The following is a 21,541-nucleotide window of genomic DNA, read 5'->3' on the forward strand; positions in this document are numbered from 1 at the left end:
CTTATTTTTTATTCTAGTGATTGCCAAAAGCATATATAGATATGTATATGTATACACAGAACACAGAGACCAGCAGCTGAAATAAATGCTTTTATTAAAACTCAAGACAGTACAATGAAATGAATACAATATAAGTATATATCTGACTATGAATAGTTGCCAAGCTCCAACTTGGACTTCAGTGAGGCTCCAACCTCCAGAGCACCAACTCTGTTTTGCAGTGGTTCTGCACTTAGGAGCACCTACCCCCAATGACTTCAGTCCTGTTCAATTCTGAGGCTCCAACCTCTTGGGCTCCAACCCAACCTTGGTATGAACTGTTCTGCTGCTGTTCTCTACTCACAAGCCTGCTAAGCTTTTGCTATTCTCCTGTTCTCTTGCTTCTCTGGCCTCTCCTTCCTCTTGTCTGTTCTTCGGCTTCCTCTCTCACAGATTATACCTGCATCAATCACCATCTCACTTTGTTTTTATGTTTTTATGTATTTCAGATGCCTCTGACTCTTCATTTTTGCTTTCCACTGCCTCTTTGGCTTCCTCCTCGGTCGCTATCGTTTCCTCTGACTCGCTTGATCTTTCAGCTTCCCTATTTGGTCATTATGGCTTCCTTTGTGCTGGCTTTCCATTCAACTTCTTGGCTTTACGGTCACTGTGTGTTAAAACTGTAACACAGGCCCATTTTTTCAATGATAACAGGCATCCACCGAGATTGTTTCGTTTAACGGACATGTTATGCTCCAATCGTAATCTCCATCGCCCTGATACACCCCATGTAACTAACGCTCAACCTTCTAATTCATCAGAACAGTTATCATAGGCCTTTCAGCCCAAAAACCCCGCGCAACCCAAAAAACTTGATTACACAGGAAATATGTGCGAAACAGTCGAAAAGATTGAAGGGGCAGACTTCAGGAAATATTACACCCGCATTTAAACGACATCGGGTCTGCTCCTCCACAACATTATCGCAATCGGCAATCGTGGCTTCCCGGAGTTCTTTATATAGTGACCTCATGACATCGCCGATGGTCGATGGGTCGATCCTCCTGCGGATGCGATATGGCATTAAACAGTAGTTGATATTCTCGTCGGGTCCGCAACCGTTCATCGCAATCGGGGTTTGCCCTTGGCGGAGCTCCGATGCGATATCGCTATCGGCGATCGCAAGTCGCACAGGGTCAGGTCCGATGCGATATCGCTATCGGCGATCGCAAGTCGCATATGGTCAGGGCCTTACACTGTATTACCTCCGCTCCGATTTCTCGATGTGATAATCGCTATCGGCGATCGCAAAGGGGCCGCTTGACACACTGTAACGCCCGCTTCCGAAGTGCCGATGCGATGTGCTAGACCCGATAGGATCCCAAATCTCTCGTGCATATATTTTCAAGTCCGGTTTCCGCTTGCGATAGTGTAACGGCATATATACGTGAGTTTTGGCCTCCGATAGTGTATTGTCGGGGATGCATAGCTTGCCCGTTGATAGTGTTAAGGTCGCTCCCGATAGTGTTTAAATGCATGCATATATATATATATATATATATGGGTTCTGCCTCCGATAGCTCCTCTTCTTTGGCATATATATATGTTATATATATATGGCTCCTTTGTTTGCTCCTCTTGCTCCAATGTGGCTCCTCTGACTTGGTTTGCTCCTCTAATATTGCCATATTGACATCAATGACAATCTGTGTCCAACAATCTCCCCCTTTGTTATTGATGGCAATATTCTTCTGCTCTCTCCCCCTTTGACATCAATGGCAAAGGAATGCATACGGACTTCCCCTGTCAAACTGCTCCTCCTGTCCTGCTACTTCTTTATGAATGAACTTGAGTAATGATAAAGAAATAACCCCCATCTTTTGACGCAAATGTTCAAATGCTTCTCAAGGGAGAGGTTTTGTGAAAATATCAGCGATCTGCTCCTTAGTACTGATATATTCCAGGACGATGTTTTGTTCGGCTACTTGCTCACGGAGAAAATGATACTTGATTGGTATGTGTTTGGTTCTTGAGTGCAGAACTGGATTTTTGCTGAGACTGATAGCACTTGTGTTTTCACAATAAACGGTAATTGGTTGATCTGTATATATGTCGAGATCTTTTAAAGCTTCCTTCATCCATAGTATCTGAGAACAACAGTCGGCTGCAACAATATACTCAGCTTCGGCTGTGGATAATGATATGGATGACTGTTTTTTGCTGAGCCAGGATACCAAACAGTCTCCTAGGAAGAATGCATTTCCACTAGTACTTTTCCAATCATCTATACTTCCAGCCCAATTAGCATCAGTGTATGCAGTTACAGTCAGTGTTGAGTTCTTTGGGTACCAAAGACCGAAATCAGAAGTTCCCTTCAGATATCTGAGAATTCTTTTTAAAGCTAATAAATGGGATTGTTTGGGAGCAGACTGAAATCTTCCCCACCATTCCTACTGCTTGCATTATGTCTGGATGTGTAGCTGTTAAGTATAGAAGGGCTCCAATCATTGACCTGTAATGAGTTGCATCTACTAGAGGGGAGTCATCATCTTTGCTCAGTTTGCAATTTGTGGTCATAGGTGTGCTCATGGGTGCACAGTCCTCCATTCCATATTTTTTGAGCATGTCTTATGTATAGATTACTTCCAACCACTCCCTTTTTGAAGCCTTGTTGTTGTAAATAGTGATCTAGTCTTGCATACCAAGCTCTAGGAGCTTGTTTCAACCCATATAAAGCCTTTTTCAACTTACAAACTAAGTCCTTTCCTGCTGTTAGATCAAAACCTTTTGGCTGCTCCATGTAGACTTCTTCCTTGAGTTCCCCATTTAAAAATGCTGATTTCACGTCCATTTGATAAATTTTGAATCCTCTTGAGCAAGCAAATGCCAAGAACATCCTAATAGCTTCCATACGGGCCACCGGTGCAAATGTCTCTTCAATGTCAACTCCTTCAATTTATGAATAGCCTTTGCAGACAAGTCTTGCCTTGTTTCTAATAACCTGTCCTTCCTCATTCATTTTATTTTTGAACACCCATTTGGTTCCTATTATGTTTTTGTCCTTTGGACAAGGTACCAGCTCCCATGTTTTGTTCTTCTCAATTTGGGACTTTTCTTCTTCCATGGCTTTTACCCAACAAGGATCCTTACTTGCTTCTGCAAATATTTCTGGTTCTATCATAGATAGGAGGGCAATGACTTTTCTCTTGGGTGTGATTGTTATCCTTCTTCGGGTCTGCACACCTTCATCTCTATCGCCAATGATCTACTCTTATGGATGATGTCTTTGGACATACTTCATCTTTGAAGGGGTATTAGGTGGTTCTCTTTCCTCTTCTTCTTCTTCTTCTTCCTCTTCTATTTCTTCCTCTTTAGGTTCTTCTTCTTCAATGAGAGAGTCATCTTCATGTTCTTCAATTTCCCTTTCTGGAAGATCTTCATCAACCTTTACATCAATGCTTTCCACTATTTTCTTCAGTCGATAATTGTAGCACTTGTAAGCCTTGCTCCGTGTAGAGTATCCAAGAAATATCCCTTCATCAACCCGAGAATCAAACTTTCCCGGCGAGCCATCATTTATTTTTATGAAGCACTTGCTTCCAAAGATCTTGAAGTACTTCACCAAAGCAGGTCTTCCTTTCCATAGCTCATAAGGAGTTTTTTCACAATTTGGTCTTAATTGAGTTCGATTCAGTGTATAGATAGTTGTTCCTACTGCTTCTCTCCAGAATTTAGGTTGTAAGTCTGCTGCTAATAGCATAGTTCTTGCCATTTCTTGGACTGTTCGGTTTCTTCTTTCAACTACCCCATTTTGCTGAGGTGTTCTGGCAGTCGAGAATTCCCTTTTAATTCCATGAATATTACAGAACTCACTAAACTTGTTTGATGTGAATTCTCCTCCTCTGTCTGTTCTGAGGCACTTAATTTTTGAATCTTTTTCATTTTCTACAAGGGCTTTTAGATTCTTAAAACACTCAAAAGTTTCAGATTTATACTTTATGAAATAGATCCACATCATTCTAGTATAATCATCAACAAATAACACAAAGTACCTTTCTCCTTGGAGTGCTTGATTTCTAGTTGGCCCACACACATCAGCATGGATGATCTCCAAGGGCTTCGATGTACAGTGTTCCTTTGTCTTGTGGCTGGTTCTGGTCTGCTTTCCATGTTGACATGGCCCACACACTGCGTGATTTGGTTTGAACAGCCTTGGGATGTCTCATACAGCTTTGATCTTGCTGATATTAATTAGATTTTTGAAGCTTGTATGTCCAAGTTGCTTGTGCCACAACCAACTCTCATCTGTCTGACTTAAGTAGCATTTATTTTCTTGAATCTTGTTCAGAATGTAAATGTTGTCTGATGTTCTCACCCCTTTTGCCACTAGTTTCCCTAAGGCAGAGTTCCTTATTTCATAGTCTTTGGTGCTGAAAACGACCTTATGTCCTTGATCACAGATTTGGCTGACACTCAGGAGGTTGTGTTTGAGCCCATCAACTAGCAGAGCATCTTGAGCTTTTCCTTTTCCATTGATCAGAGTAATTGTTCCTTTTCCTGCAATTTTGCCTGATCCGCTTCCAAAGGACACATTCCCTTCCTTTTTACTCAGTGAGACAAACTTCCTTCTGTCTCATGTCATGTGTCTGGAGCACCCACTATCTACAAACCACTGGTTTTCATTATTTTGAGCATATAGAGCCAAGCCGCATTTGTCCATGCTGGAGTTCTTGCTACTCGTCTTTTTTCCTTTGAGTGGGCAGTCTTGTTCATAGTGTCCATTATTGTAGCAGAAAGAGCAAATCAGATCAAATTTGGTCAAGGGATCAAATGAATTGAACGTTTTGATTTGTCCCTGCCTTTTGGGGGCATATGAGTTGATTATTCGGTCCTTTAGCTTTGTCTTTTCACTTCTGCGAGCCATACAATGTCTGGCTTGATGACCGAAGTTTTTACAGTGAAAGCAGTGTCCAAGAAAGATGGTTTTGTACTTGTTGAAGCAACCACGATTTGAGTCGATTTTCATCCTGGGAATTACTCCTCCCTTGTTCTTTGGATTTACGATGGGCCTTTGGTGGAGTACAGGTTTGTATTTGCTGTAGTGTCCATGATTCGACTCCAGATTCTTCTTTGGAGTAATTCTCTCTTCATTCTTGGAATCTGGGATGCACTTTTGATAACATACTTTTTCATCTTTTGGATTGCAGGAAAGTGCATCGGCATAGCTTTTCGCACTATTCTTAGTGCTTGAGGATTCTCCTTTGAAACCTATTCCAGACTTGTCATGTTGAGGTTTTTGATTTTTCAGAATAGTCTCAAGTATTTGAGAGCTTTTACAACCCTTTTTAATTTGCTCCAACTCCTTTCTCAGAGACACTATTTCGGCCTCACGTTCTTCGCAAGTCTCTTCTTTTTCTTTAAGCTTTGCTTCCAAGAGATCTTCTCTCCTTCTTATTTCCTCATTTTCCACTTTGAGAGAAATAATTTTGTTCTGTAGTTTCTCATTTTCTTCAATGGCGCTTATTAACAGTTCATCTACATTTCCTTCCAGCCTTGAGTCATCATCATCTGCGAGTGCCATGAATAATGCTTCTTGGCTTTCATCATGATCACTTTCCTCATCTGATTTCTTTTTGATGACCATAAACTCATCCTCATCAGACTCATCTTGCTTGGAGAAGAAGTTTTTCTTATTGAACCCTTTCTTTTTGTGTGCTATTCTTTTAGAATTTCCTTCATCATCACTGTCATGTTTATGAGGACATTTTGCTGCATAATGACCTATTTTACCACATTTAAAACAGATAAGAGGATACTTGCCTTTAAGCTTAGATCCTCTCTTTAGCTTTCGTACAAATTGAGCCAATTCGGATTCCACATCTGACTCATCACTACAGTCATTCCTTTCTTTCCCCTTTTTTGACTTTGAGGCCTTGAATGCTGCATATTTGGAGCTTGGTCCACCTTTCCTCATTTCATAGGTAGTGAGAATTCCACGGAGTTCATCCATTTTGAGGGTATCTAGATCCTTTGCTTCTTCTATAGCGCTTATTTTGGAGTCAAATCTGTCTGGAAGAGACCTTAATACCTTTTGAACAATGATACTTTCTTCAACTTTTTCGTCCAATCCTTTACCACTTCAGCTACTCGGAGGAGGTATGCTGCAATATCTTCTTCATCTTCCATCCTCAAACTTTCAAATTGTCTCCTGTGGGTTTGAAGCTTTGCCTTTTTGACTTTTGAGCCTCCATCGTACAAGCCAACTAGCTTCTCCCACATTTCTTTGGCAGAGGTACAGTACATGATTTTTGTAAACTCGGAATCAGTGATTCCACTAGTGATGGAGTTCATGGCCTTTGCATTTGCGATGTAGGCTTTCCTCTCGTCTTGGTCTGTTGGAAGAGTGGAAGTACTTTTGTATTCATTTTGAACAAAATGCCAGACTTCAGGTCCAAGGGACATTAAGTAGTAGGTCATTCTTTTCTTCCAAAAACCAAAGTTAGTGCCATCGAACAAAGGAGGTCTTCCTGATGCTTCATGATTTCTCATCATGGCTGCGGATCCTTCTTCAAGCTGTTAGGCTAGTATGAAGAAGCCTGCTCTGATACCAATTGTTGGAAATACTGAGAGGGGGGGGGGGGTGAATCAGTATTTCTTATTTTTTATTCTAGTGATTGCCAAAAGCATATAGATATGTATATGTATACACAGAACACAGAGACTAGCAACTGAAATAAATGCTTTTATTAAAACTCAAGACAGTACAATGAAATGAATACAATATAAGTATATATCTGACTGTGAATAGTTGCCAAGCTCCAACTTGGACTTCAGTGAGGCTCCAACCTCCAGAGCACCAACTCTGCTTTTCAGTGGTTCTACACTTAGGAGCACCTACCCCCAATGACTTCAGCCTTGTTCAATTCTGAGGCTCCAACTTCTTGGGCTCCAACCCAACCTTGGTATGAACTGTTCTGCTGTTGTTCTCTACTCACAAGCCTGCTAAGCTTCTGCTATTCTCCTGTTCTCTTGCTTCTCTGGCCTCTCCTTCCTCTTGCCTGTTCTTCGACTTCCTCTCTCACTGATTATACCTGCATCAATCACCATCTCACTTTGTTTTTATGTTTTTATGTATTTCAGATGCCTTTGACTCTTCGTTTCCGCTTTCCACTGCCTCTTTGGCTTCCTCCTCGGTCGCTGTCGTTTCCTCTGACTCGCTTGATCTTTCAGCTTCCCTCCTTGGTCGCTGTGGCTTCCTCTGTGCTGGCTTTCCATTCAACTTCTTGGCTTTATGGTCACTGTGTGTTAAAACTGTAACACAGGCCCGTTTTTTCAATGATAATAGGCATCCACCGAGACTGTTTCGTTTAACAGACATGTTATGCTCCAATCGTAATCTCCATCGCCCTGATACACCCCATGTAACTGATGCTCAGCCTTCTAATTCATCAGAACAGTTATCATAGGCCTTTCGGCCCAAAAACCCCGCGCAACCCAAAAAACTTGATTACACAGGAAATATGTGCGAAACAGTCGAAAAGACTGAAGGGGCGGACTTCAGGAAATATTACACCTGCATTTAAATGACATCGGGTCCGCTCCTCCACAACATTATCGCAATCGGAAATTGCGGCTTCCCGGAGTTCTTTATATAGTGACCTCATGACATCGTTGATGGCCGATGGGTCGATCCTCCTGTAGACACGATATGGCATTAAACAGCAGTTGATATTCTCATCGGGTCCGCAACCGTTCATCGCAATCGGGGTTTGCCCTTGGCAGAGCTCCGATGCGATATCGCTATCGGCGATTGCAAGTCGCACAGGGTCAGGTCCGATGCGATATCGCTATCGGCGATCGCAAGTCGCATATGGTCAGGGCCTGACATTGTATTACCTCCGCTCCGATTTCCCGATGCGATAATCGCTATCGACGATCGCAAAGGGGTCGCTTGACACACTGTAACGCCCGCTTCTGAAGTGTCGATGCGATGTGCCGGACCCGATAGGATTCCAAATCTCCCGTGCATATATTTTCAAGTTTGGTTTCCGCGTGTGATAGTCTAATGACATATATACGTGAGTTTTGGCCTCTGATAGTGTATTGTCGGGGATGCATAGCTTGCCCGCCAATAGTGTTAAGGCCGCTCCCGATAGTGTTTAAATGCATATATATATATGGGTTCTGCCTCTGATAGCTCCTCTTCTTTGGCATCTATATATATATATATATATATATGTTATATATATATGGCTCCTTCGTTTGCTCCTCTTGCTCCAATGTGGCTCCGCTGGCTTGGTCTGCTCCTCTTGGCTCAGTTTGCTCCTCTAATATTGCCATATTGACATCAATGACAATCTGTGTCCAACAGCCCAAAACGGTTCATGATAAATAAGCAAAATCACTCAACTACACCAATGAAAAGCCATACCTTGGGGGTCGGGAGTCCCACCTTCAAACATACGATCATAACAGATGGGCAAGGGACCACATGGCTGGCTCAAGTGGCGGAGACAATGGCACATCGAGCTATCTTGTGGTTGCTAGTTGCCGGTTGAGGACCATCTAGGAGAAAATTTTCTCCTATTTATACTACCCACAGGTAGTGGGTAATAGGCTTGACCCAAACATGTGGACAAGGGGAGGGGGTGTACTAGTTCCTTGTGGACCCAGTGGTCATGTGGAACCAAAGAGGTAAGATGATGAAATAGGGCTTATAATGTGCGGAGGAGAGTGAAAATTTTGAAATAGGAAAATTGGACTGCACTACCAAAATCAATGTTTCCTAAGTAGTGCTCTCACTGAAGCCATAGACCAATAAGGGAGATCCCACGAGGCTAGGATTGAGAATTAACCCCCCATTTAAGGTGAGGGAACAAAACTACAGTTAAAACCCTTCCTTCTTCCAAGTCACCCAATAAACCATACCCAAAGTGCCCAAGAAAAAACAAGCATAAGCACCCGATTGCACAATGAAAAACATACCTTTAGGATCGGATTGCCCACCTTCAAACATATGCTTTCAAAATATGGACGAGGGGATGTACGACTTGCTCAGGGAGCGGAGATCAAACGACGCAATACATCAACTACACTAGTGGCTATTAGGGGTTTTTGGCTGCTAGCTAAAGACAAATCTAGGAGAAAAAATTCTCCTATGGGGTACACCGACTTTGGGTGGGTAATAGTATGATTGAGGAGGAAGTGTACATAGAACAACCTCAAGGTTTTGAGGCATATGGGAAGGAGTCCCATGTTTGTAGATTGAATAAGCCTTTGTACAGACTCAAGCCCAAGGAGTTCCATTCCACGATTGATAGATACTTAATGAGCTTAGGCTTCAACAAGAGTGTTGTAGATACTGACCTTTATTTCATGATTGTTGATGGTGATTCCTTGATCTTGGTGCTATATGTGGATGATCTGTTGTAAGATACCACTCTGGAAGTACCTTATATGTTCCCAACAAATGACTGAGTTTTTGATGAGATATTCAGTGAGATTTTTGTCGAAACAATGTGTCAACACACTGTGTAGGTGTAGTTTTTATTTATTTGTTTTATACATCAACATGCAATGTCATGGATATAAACCTAGACTTCAAGCCAACGATTAGAACAACACTCATAAATAATATTAAACATTGATATATTTGACACCATTACAAGCTGGAAAATTCATAGTCACCACATTAAATTTTAGAAGGGAAATACACAGTGAGAGTACAATAAAAGAACCTAGTGCAACATAATGATTCAGTCCATAGAATGATTTCAGCAATGAGATAGTCCCTTCATTCCTCCCTCTTCGATCCTTTGTTACAACAACGATTTGACCACAAGAATATACTCAACTGAAAGCAAGCACGCACAACTACAAGACTAACTTCGACCAATAAGGAATATGCATTTGGTGTCTCAGAGAAAACATAAACTCAAGTCCTTCAATGAGTGCAAACATTTCCCTTCCTTCCTTCTTAAATGAGCACGTCCTTGACTATGATAATTTTCAGTTTTGTCAATAGAATGGAAATGTGTCTCTACAGGCCCACGTAGTCAACAAAAGAGGGTAAACTCGACAATCTCAGGTGTTGGAACTCGACCTCATTACTAGATGTATGGTCAGCTAATAAAACCCAGAACTCGACCCCCTTTAAAATCTGAATATGACCATTTTACCAGCAAGGGATCCAACCCACAAACTAATACACATATCCTCTTATTCACTGAAAGTATTTGACCTCTTTGCCTGATAGATTTCGTCCTTTATTTGAAGATGAAATTGTTCTGCTTGTGGCTTAGATTTGGGCTTGGAACCTTGAAGTCTCCTTGGGTATTCTCGGTCTGTCAAAGACATATGAAAAACTTGATATTAGAAGATAAAATCAATTGATAACACCTTTTACCTCCATTATCTTTGTCAAATCTTCTTCTCCTTTGAAACACAATGGCGAAATATGAGTGATTCCACTCTTTAAACCAATTAAGATGTGTAGTTTCAACACCAAAGCTAGCAATGGCGGCTAGGGTTTCCCAAAACTTAAGATTTTCTCTAAGAACTCTCCAAAAGCTTCTTTTCTTAAATTTCAAGTGATAGAATGAGGAGAGACTCCTCACTTTTCCCATTTTATAATTTAGTGCCCAGTTTTGCCACCATTTTACCTTTTTAATTTTATAAAGTCACTTTAGAAACTTTTCACTTTATAAAATGAAAGTGACTTTTTGTTGAAAATAGCAACAAGAAATGATACAAATAGAATCCATAATATTCCAATTTTAATTTGTCCTTGAATTTAAATTGTGAATTAAATTCGAATTTAGTCTCACCAGCTGCTTGGAATTAATTAATTAATTCATTATGTATTAATTAGTTGGAGAAATTCAAGTTAGAAGTCTTTTTGAAGTCATGCAAGAGTTATCCCTTAAATTAAGGAGATAAGCCTTAATTAAGGAGATAAGATTGAATTATATTTGAGTTGTAATTAGTTAGCTCAGTTTACTGAGTTAAGTCCAATTAAATTAGTTCCAAACTGTTTGAGGATCTAATTGTGAGTTATCAGTTAGTTGATGCATGCATGCACTCAACTAGTGTACTCCTCATTGAAGATTCCCTCATCAGAAACTCATGTATGTCTGTTTTAAGAAAGACCCAATTGAGCTAAATGTCAAGGACAGGTTACAATCAGTTGCATGTGTTTTCCTATAAAGGAAACTCATCCATGTAGTCAAGGTAAGGTTCCTTGAGGATTGCGCAGTTCTGATAGGGTATAGGATTAGTGTGAGTGATCAGTCTTCCACTTGGTAATAGGAGGATCACCCAGAGAAACTGTGCAAGGAAATAGGAGCTTGGAGGGCAGAGGAGAAGGCTTGTGATAAGCTTTGATTGTTTGTGAGCATCCAGGAGGATTGTACTGAGCGCTGGCTAGCTGTGAGAGCTAGGGCTTTGTGTAATTCTGATATATTTCCACCTTGTATGATAATACAGATAGTGGAGTTTTTAGCTAAGGCTTTCCCTTGAGTATTTTCTGTGTTTCATGTGCATTGATTCTTCTTCTTATGGTTATATGTGTTCAACTCTGATTCAGCTCGATCTTTAAGCTTCCGCAAGTTTGATAGTAGAAGTAGATTATAGTATTTTGCTTTGGTATATTGCATTATCGAGTTAATCTACAGTCAGATTTTCTACATAGATCTCAAAGGTAGATTTGTAGAGAATTTGCAGGAAATTTCTACACTTTTCATTAGCCTAGGATATATATCCCTTTTCACCCCTTAAGCATTTAAAATGTTTTTCCTAGGCAAATCATGTCCCTCTATTAAAAATTTCCACACCTTAGCCTACAGGGACTTTATTATGCTAGTGGAACCTCGTGTTATGTCTCCTACGCGGTTGGGGACATTACATTTGTTCTTTATTGGGTCAAAGACTCATTCGGGGGCAAGAAGGAGTTGGCCTCGGAGTTTGAGATGAAGGATCTTGGCTTGATGCACTATTTCTTTGGATTGGAGGTGGAAGAGACCTGATAAGATCTTCCCTGGACAAGGGAAGTACATTGTTCAAATTTTGAGGAGATTCAGTGTGATGGACTGCAAGTCCATGGCTACAGCTATGGTAATTAATCTGAAGAAGCTGAGTGGTTTTGTTTCAGATTTAGATTTGGTGGATCCCATGATGTACAGGCAGTTAATTGGATCCTCGATGTACCAAGTTAACACCAGGCCAAATATTTTCTTTGCAGTGAACACCCTGAGCCAGCATATGGTCGAGTTGAGGTAGATAAATTGGATTGCAACAAATCATTGTTGAGGTACCTATGTGGTCCAATTGGATATGGTTTGATATATGTCTCAGGTGGTGAAGTGCGGTTGCAGGGATATACGGATTCGAATTGGACCAAGAGTGCAGAGGACAGAAAGAGAACCTCGGGGTGTTGCTTCATATGGGATCAACTATGATATCTTGGTTTAACAGGAAGCAGACTTTTGATCACACTCAATACAACAGAGGCAAAGTATATCGCAACCAGTGCCCCAAGTCAGGAAGTAGTGTGTCTTTGGAAGCTACTTGCAAGACTATTTGATCAGGAGCTCAAGACGACCTTGATATTTTGTGATAATAAAAGTTGTGTGAAGCTTTCGGAGAATCCAATTTTTCATGACAAGTTGAAGCATATTGATATCAAATATCACTTCATCTGAAACGTGGTGCAAAAGGGAGTAGTGAAGATCTAGTACATATCCACAAACGAGCAGATTGCGAACATTCTCACAAAGTCTCTGTCTAGAGCAAAATTTGTATACTTCAGAGACAAGCTTGTTGTGATGCAGAATGTCTCCCTCGTTGAGAGGGAGTGTTGATATCTTTGCAGGATCGGGCAGACCATCTCCTAAGAAGCCATGCTCATTTGGTTGAGTCATGTTGATTTGACTAGGGGGGATGGATACATTCACCTGAGTAGCTATGATAATTTGGCAAGGGGTGAATGGCCCAGGAGTAGACCTTCTCCTAAGAACCCATGTTGATTTGGTTGGGTCATGCCGATTTGACTAGGGGAGTTGGATACATTTACTTGAGAAGCCATGCTGATTTGGCTGTGCCATGCTAATTTGGCTAGGGGTAAATGGCCCAGGTTACTCACATTGCCTACTCCAAGATGGAGTGATCTATATCTATAGATGTGCATGTGAGGGGACACTACATCAACATAGCAAGCTCATAAACTTTTCTTTAGGAACGAAAAATTTCAACTAAGGAGAATGCCTCTCTCGCTAAGAGGGAGTGTTGATTTTTGTAGCATCGGGAGGTATTCCCACATGGAAAAAGGGGTCTCCAAGTCAGCCTAGAAAAATTAAAATTAAAATTATTTTTGCAGTGACAAGCTGCCCTGGGAAGTCAAGTCGGCCCAACCACTGAAAGGGGGTGTCCCTTGGATTATTTTGCCCCATTCGACAAGTATAAATAGATGATGTGATATTTCATTTCCTCCACCAAGCAAGAGCGATTCGTATTCTCTTTCATCATCATCTTATCTTTCTTGGAGCCACATGTGTCAGAGGAAGGAGGCCAAGTTTGACTCAAGTTGACTGATCTGTTTTTGACCAAGTCTTGAAGGTTGCATGTGTGAATTTGTTTGACCATTGACTAGGCCGAAGAGTTGACTGCAGTATGGATTTGACCGCAGGTCCAAGTTTGATCGCAGGTCCTAAGTTGACTGCAGGCCGAGTTGACCAGCATTGACTTCTATTATTTTGACTAGTTTGACTAGCGTTCATTGCTGCTATTTTGACCAGTTTTGATTGGTATTTGGATTTGTATATTGGCACATATTTCTAGACAAAGTGCTGATTTGTAAACCTTGCTTAAAAAAAAATTCTAAAGAAAAGTTTTTGGGTTTCTCCGAGGGTTGCGTTTCCCAGGGTAAAAATAGTGTCTCTGTTGTGGATGGTTGTCTTTCTATGATCTTTACTATTTCCACTACATTTATTGTTGAGACTTTTTGAAGTGTAATTACTCAATGATATCAAGTGGCATAAGAAAACTGTGTGAAAATCGTTAGGAAGTAATTATCTGGAAAAAAGTTGTATCTATTGTATATCTTGTAGAAAAATTCAACATATTTTAAGGGCACCCTTATCTTGATTGGATATGTTGAGTATCCAATTGGCATGGAGCAAAGTCAAGTGTTGATTTTGCTTTGTGACCATTGGATGCCCAAATCTGGAATCAAGATATGTATTTTTTTGAATTATTGCATTTATTTTGGATATTTGTGATCTGATTGGTTCGTCACTTTCATTATCAAAGATTCGTTGTCTGATCCCAGATCTTTGGCCATTGGACCCTTGGTCAAATTTTTTGTTTCCCTTTGCAATATATCTTTTGGCCCTTGGCCACAACTATAGTGTTGCAACGTATCCCTTTTCTTACCTTTTGCCCCTAGAGAAATTGTTGAAGAGGCATTTCTGGCTACCTATATCCCAAAATAGAAAGAATGATGCCAGGAGTGAAAGTCACGACTTATAAGTTGTAGCCAGAAGCCTATAGGTGATATTTGCACATCCTACAACAGCGATGTCCTAGGCCATCCACTGTCGTTGAAACTTCCTGTCAATTTTGCAAAGAATCCAATCTTGAAGTTCCTTGTATTAAATTTCCAATAACAGTCCAGATTTAAAATTACCAAAACAATTTTATTCCCTGAAAATTATTGAATAAAATTATGAATTGTTGTGAAAATAAAATCACTGATATTTAACTTCTGAAATAAAATATTTGCAGCAGAAAAATAAAATCAGAGAGATCAATCACATCACAATAGTAAGTATACACCCATAACAATTTTCCTTCATTAAAATCCTCGAGAAAATCTGGGCCTAGACCCACAGAGAAAAATACACAAAAAAATGCATTGTTGGAACCTGTAACTTGGCCTCCACTAGGAAAATTGGCCCAAGGAGTTTGGCCCACCAGAAAATCGGCCTCCTAAAGAATTCAGCCCTGGAGAAACTCAACCTCCGCCCCCAGCAAATCAGCCTACTACTTTCTGCTCGTACGACCTTTGCACACTCAAGAAAAAATGAACCTGAATAAATTGGCCTCTCCACAACACGGCCTCCTAGAAATCCTCCCTAAATTTCCCTGCACTCTTCCTCCTTTCTCATCAGTCTAGATGAGCCACTCACTCTAGAGAAAATCGCTTCTTCCACTTGTATGTCTTCACCTCTGCCTTGGGTTTCTTTTATAACTTCATTAAACCAAATCCATAACCCTAATCTCATAAGTGATTGACGATCAAGATTAGATCCCAGCTCTCTTGAGATCAACATTGAAATCATATCCAAGTCACTTAAATAATTAAACTATTTATCCTTAGTACTTTGGCTTAATAGTCCATAATAATTAATTGACTTTAATTATTGTACTTTTCCTAAGTTATACTTAGGAAAGAAGTCATAAATCACATACTCCATCAAGCAAGCACCTAAATATGCTATCAACCAATTTCATGTAGAAGACCTTCCGAAGCTACCAAGAACTTCAACACCTTGACAGGGACAACAATGCTAAATGGAAAACATATAGCGAATAATGTTCATTGACTAAATGAATTTCCATTTCATGTTAAACCAAACAGGTCAGTGCTCTTTCCCTATAAGAAGAACCTCTGCCTTTTCTTCGCTCATGAGGCTGCAACAGCTGTAGCAAGAGTGTTGAGGCAGCAAGTGTGCCTCTCATACTTTATGGGATAATTCTGGAGTGGGAGTCGAATCATCAACAAATGTATATTTAGTAAACTGCTCGCCATTGGGAAGGGATATCCCTTGTATTCATCCTTGTACTATAGCAATTTCAAGTAGATATCATAGAGCATCTGCCACATACGACATAAATGATACTAATAGTAGTTAAATATTTCCATCACATGTCTCTTCTTCATCGCCACTTTTATCTATATAGTATTCTACAAGTTGATGTCTAATTCCTTGGTTTAACTAACTGTGTTTTATGATTATCAGTATCTTTGGGAGCCACTTTCTCCTAATTTTTAAAAAAGTTACATCCACATGTGCATATTGGTTCTAACATTTAACCAGTAGTTAAAGTTTAAACCATCTAATAGCATCCTCATTAGAAGTATAGAAAACAGATTGTTTTAGAGCAGTAAGTGTTGCTACAACATCATTCCAACAATTTCCAAATAAAACCACAAAGAATTGAACTATGATCCTATTGCCATGTAAGATCAATTTTGAAAAAAAAATCACGCAAAAACATTAGTGTGCTTTCCCCCTTGAAAATCACAGAAAAATTTAAGGTTTCAAGGTCTAGATAATGTTCATTGGCTGATGAGGAAACTACCATTGCTATCCACCATTTTGAACTAAAAAATGTTTTAACAAACTCCAGTCTAGGTTAATTACTTGTGAGCATTTATATTAATGACCGTCTCATTACAGGTTGCCACAGAAATTAGCTGCAACGAAATTGTGGAGGAAAACATGGTGTTCCTTGGGTTCCTAGCATTTTTTGATCCACCAAAGGAGTCAGTCAAGGAGGCTCTTTGGCGTCTTGCTGAAAAAGGTGTCAAGGTTAAGGTTTTGACAGGAGACAATCTCCCAGTCGCAATAAAAGTTTGCAAAGAAGTCGGAATACGCACAACAAATGTTATAACTGGACCTGAGCTTGCATTACTTGAAGACAAAATGTTTGATGAAGTAGTTCAAAAGGTCACTGTTTTGGCAAAGCTTACGCCGGTACAAAAGCTGCAAGTAGTTGAATCGTTGAAAATGGGAAATCATATTGTAGGTTTCCTTGGTGATGGAATCAATGATTCCTTAGCTCTCAAAGGTGCAGATGTGGGAATTTCTGTGGACTCAGGTGCATCTGTTGCCAAAGATTCGGCTGATATAATTCTATTGGAAAAGGACCTCAATGTTCTTGTTGCTGGAGTTGAACGTGGACGAATAACCCATGGAAACAGCATGAAATACATAAAATTGGCAGTCACTGCCAACTTTGGAACTGTAGTTTCTTTGTTTGTCGCAACCGCTTGCCTTCCATTTGACCCCTTGACTCCAATGCAACTTCTGACACAATACCTCCTTTATGATATCAGCCAACTCTGCATTCCTTGGGACAAAATGGATCCAGAATATGTTAGAATTCCTCACAAGTGGTCAGCACAAGATATAGCAAGTTTCATGTTGTGGAATGGTCCTGCAAGCAGCATTTTTGATATTGCTACATTCTTCTTTATATGTTGGTATTATGATGCAGCCACAATGGTGAGACAAGAATTCTTTCATGCAGCATGGTTTGTGGAAGGGATTGTTATGCATATTCTTGTCCTCCACATGATCAGAACAGAGAAAATTCTTTTCATTCAACGAAATGCATCATGGCCAGTAATATGTGTGACTGCGGTCATATGTGCAATAGGTATAACATTTCCATATACAGTGATTGGCAAAACAATGGCTATGGACTCCCTGCCATTCTCCTACTTTGGCTACTTGGTTGTAATTATATTGGGCTATATTTTTGTAGGCCAACTGGTCAAGATGGCCTACATTTATGTTTATAAGAAATGGCTGTAGTGGTTCTATTTGTTTTAAGGGAGAAACAGCTCCCTTGATGTCGTCTTATAACAAACCGGAATGTTCCCTACATGTACATTTTTTTGCTTGAGGAGATAATTCTTTTTGACACGTGTGCAAAGATAATGGTTTCTTGGTCTTTTATATCATTTGCTTGACTAATGAATATACAAAATACCGGTGTTTGCAGATCCTCGTATATACTTTCATGTCCTACTGTGCATTTGGCTTCACAGTCCTGCCATCCAGCAAGTTTCATTCCATCTTATTTAGCGGTGATTCCACCTTGGTTTCAATTTCATTTGATGCTTCTCTCTATCATAGTAGCCTGCCAAATAACATATGACACCACAGATCAGGTGCTGGATTTTTTCTATTTCCCAAAAAAACGATTCTAATTTCAGTTTCATGTCTGCTAAATATTGCCTACTTGCTGATAAATTTCTCCTCTCCTCGGCCGTCCAACTGATGTCTTTCATAGGGACAGCTTCAAAGATTAGACTTAGTGACAAGCGTTTCCTCCGGTGCTATACCATTTTTCTATAGCATTTATAAGAGCTAATACCTGGAGATGATCAAGTAACCAAACTGGGCAAGTTTTATATCAATAAGAGTAAAAACCTTCCAAACTTTAACTTTTGTAAAACAGGATCAAGAAACCATATTTAAAATTTTCTATTTTGTCCTTTAATGGAGACTATGACAAGGTCACCCTAAAAGCTATGCTACTTTTAAAAATTAGCTTGGCATACCTGAAGAAGAAACTGGCCCACTTAACACATCCTAGGAGTTTCAATTTCGCAAACTGGCCCACTTAACACATCCTAGGAGTTTCAATTTCGCTCCGGCCACAACTTGGGTGGTTTAACGTCGGAAAAAAGAAACAGCAAAGCAGTGAGAGGTAGTAAATGAAGCTACTGATAATAAGTCCTAAAGTCTATGTCTCATCACCTTGATGCTGCTTTTTCCCAGGGCTGAGAATCAGTTACAGTCTTTAAGTTGCTTTTGTGTCACATTGCTTTCTGGCATGCTGAATCCTAAAATACCTTTGTTTCTTAGCCAAGAATTATAGTTTATTCTATTGTCAATCTGCATGTGTGAGCAGCTTTTTTATGACTCTGTTTGGAGGAATCCGAGCACATAATTGCAATAGAACTCTTTTGTTGGCTTTTATTGGGTTAATTCAAGGGCATTCTTCGACGCAAGTATATACCATAAATAATACAATGACATAGCAAGTGAAATGCAGCAGAGAATAATCCGTTGGACATGATGAAATAAGTATGCTGCTGCAGATAAGGGTGGAGAGTGCGGCAAGTTTTGAACAGCAGCGAGACACTCTTAACAAAAACTTAATAAAAAATGAAAAATGTGTGAATTTTGAAAACACTGTCGCAAAAACAGAGTCCACGGACACAAATTACATGTCAGCTATAGAGATAAGAGTACAACAAAATAGGGCCACAGCTTGCGCAAAAATCCAGCCATGCTAAGCGTTGGTGTGGTCAGGCCGAGTGTGATCCTCGAGTGATTTTGACGGCTTGATGCCCCTGGGTCATGGCTAAAGAGTATGATAAAATTTATAATGAGAATGCTTCTAGCCCGGAGGGTTAGCTCAATTGGTCCAGTCCCGTTGTTAAAGCACCTTTGCTATTGAGAGGTCTTGGGTTCAATTCTCTCAACACTCTTGGGTCAGGTTCCATAATTGAGCCAAGAGGAAGTGATCCCTTTAGGTGGATTTGCTTGGTACAAATATTCCGTGAACGTAGTGGTCACCGATCTCAGGGTTTGTGAACCAGAGAAAAATAAAAATCCTTGAGGGTTAGCTTAATTTGTTGATGGTTGAATGCTGTGAACGTAGTGGTCACCAATCTCAGGGTTTATGAACCAGGAAAAAAATAAAAAATCCTTGAGGGTTAGTGTAGTTTGTTGATGATTGAGTGTAGTGGTCACCAATCTCCAGGATTTATGAACAAGACAAAAATAAACTAGTAAGCCAATATATATATAAACTAGTAAGCCAATATAGTGTGCCTTCTTTTTCTTTCAGACAGAGTTGAATTATAAAGCTTTCGTGGTGAAAAAGAAAAACCAATTCCAGAAATTCCGCCAATGTGCTAAGAGGATCTATTTGTTCATCATTATCAAGCTCGATCATGTGGGTACATAACAAATTGGCATTCCACGTGCAAGCATATCAACAATTGTTGAGACATCTTGGCATGTGTCCATTACAGATGGAAGCATATCAGCCCAGCTATGAAACAACTCAATATTGCTTGGCAAGCAGCTCAATATTGTTTGTTTGGTGGAGAACTGAATGTAAGTTGGATTTTTGTTGTTACTAAGACCCTACAGTTCAGGTTAACAGAGTATCTGTACAGGTGACAGGATCAGAACTTCAATCTGCATAGCCATTGAATACGATCAAATAAATCAGTGGGAGTTCTAACATACCTCCGTGAGAGTTCTATCATATTTGTAAGTGATTATACATCTTTCTATTCAAAATGGTTGTTCATGCATTAACATTTGGTTGTTTATGCATTACCATTTGCGTTCTGTTTCACGTATTTGGCTCAAAACCTGGCTTAAAAAATAATCTAGGGCAAACTTTGAAATAAGTTTATCGATGCTTACAAATAGATATCTCTCGAGATTACCATGAAAGATCAGATAAGAAAAGAATAATTTATGAACTCGGAATGCATGAAATTTCTTTTCCCTTTTTATATATCAGATTGCCAAATCCTGTGCGCACATATTGTGAACACAATATTCTTATTCATTCTCTGCCTGTTTGTCATATGAGAAGATATAATGAGGATGAGTTGCAATTGTTGTCGAGTCTTGCCGAAGGGTTGCATCGAATCCTGCATTCTGAGACCTTACCTGCAATGGAATCTTGCATTCTGAGACCTTACTACAACGGATAAGCATCGCAGTGTCACAAGTGAACACCACTATTTTCTTAGCCAAGTTTTATGGGTTTGTGGGGCTGACGACTCTCGTTAGCAATGACCTGTGTGTTTGAGGCCTGGTATTTTTCTCATATTAATAATATTTTATCTAAATCTATAGTTGCAAGTTGCAAATTTGTATTATTTACTGTGTCTGTTTTTGCACGTAGATGTGGATATGATTTGACTCATATATTAATTTCTAGATGAAAAATGAAAAATGATAATTGATAATGGGGTAATTCTCAAATGCCAATGTCACTCAGAAAAACAAAAAATCTAGCACAATCAGTAAGTTGGATAAGTTGGATAATAGTACTGGATTAGGCTACAGGGTTTTCCAAACGCTTCTAAAACTCCCATTTCTAAAACGCTGAATCAGTAAGTTGGATAATAGTACTGGATTAGGCTACAGGGTTTTCCAAACGCTTCTGAAACTCCCATTTCCAAAATGCTGAATCTTCCCAGAGTTCTGCTTCTTTTAAAAATTTCGTAGAGAAAGTTTCAGCGAAAGTTTTAGCCTCGTCCATGACTTTCTCTCCTGGAAAGGCAATGAGGGAAGCCCTATATAAATTAAATACAACTCTGTTCTCATCCTCTGTCTGACTAGCAGTGCAATCAAACTGCCCAATTTGGTCTTTGAAATGAGATTCAAAACATCTGAAACAAAATGAAAAGCTATAAGACCTTCAAGAGAGAAAAGAACGAAATTGTGTATTTGAATGCTATTTCTGAAATTTGCAAGAAAAAATTCTTAATAGCATGAATTACTTATTGCTACTTATTGTTTATTGTATTACTTATTGCTACTTATTGTTTATCGTAGTTTAAATTTATTTCATAATTTGTAATTTATATTAATTTCAGAATTGTACCTCATGAGGCTGTGAAGATGTGAAGATGAAGCAGGTCGATTGCCGTGACAATAGTTCCTGATTCAATTGAAGCCAGCCTAGGCACTTGAAGAAGCCGCAGCCTTAAGCCTATCCACCTGAATGAAGAACA

At 39.7% G+C, this 21,541-nt stretch overlaps 1 protein-coding gene across 2 annotated transcripts in view; it reads left to right on the plus strand.

Annotated features, from left to right (window-relative positions):
* LOC149234478 (uncharacterized) overlaps positions 1-17,702 on the plus strand; it is a 61,920-nt gene extending 44,218 nt beyond the window's left edge. For both annotated transcript variants that reach the window (XM_089371847.1, XM_089371848.1), the window contains one exon: positions 16,437-17,702. In XM_089371847.1, the coding sequence (XP_089227973.1) occupies positions 16,437-17,576 (1,140 nt within the window). In that variant the 3' untranslated portion in view covers positions 17,577-17,702. The remainder of the gene's footprint in view (positions 1-16,436) is intronic.
* Positions 17,703-21,541: the final 3,839 nt, after the last annotated feature.

This window comes from Pinus tabuliformis, chromosome 8, assembly GCF_031772625.1.
Source record: "Pinus tabuliformis cultivar Carrire ecotype Pingquan chromosome 8, CPIR1, whole genome shotgun sequence".
Classification (NCBI taxonomy): domain Eukaryota; kingdom Viridiplantae; phylum Streptophyta; class Pinopsida; order Pinales; family Pinaceae; genus Pinus; species Pinus tabuliformis.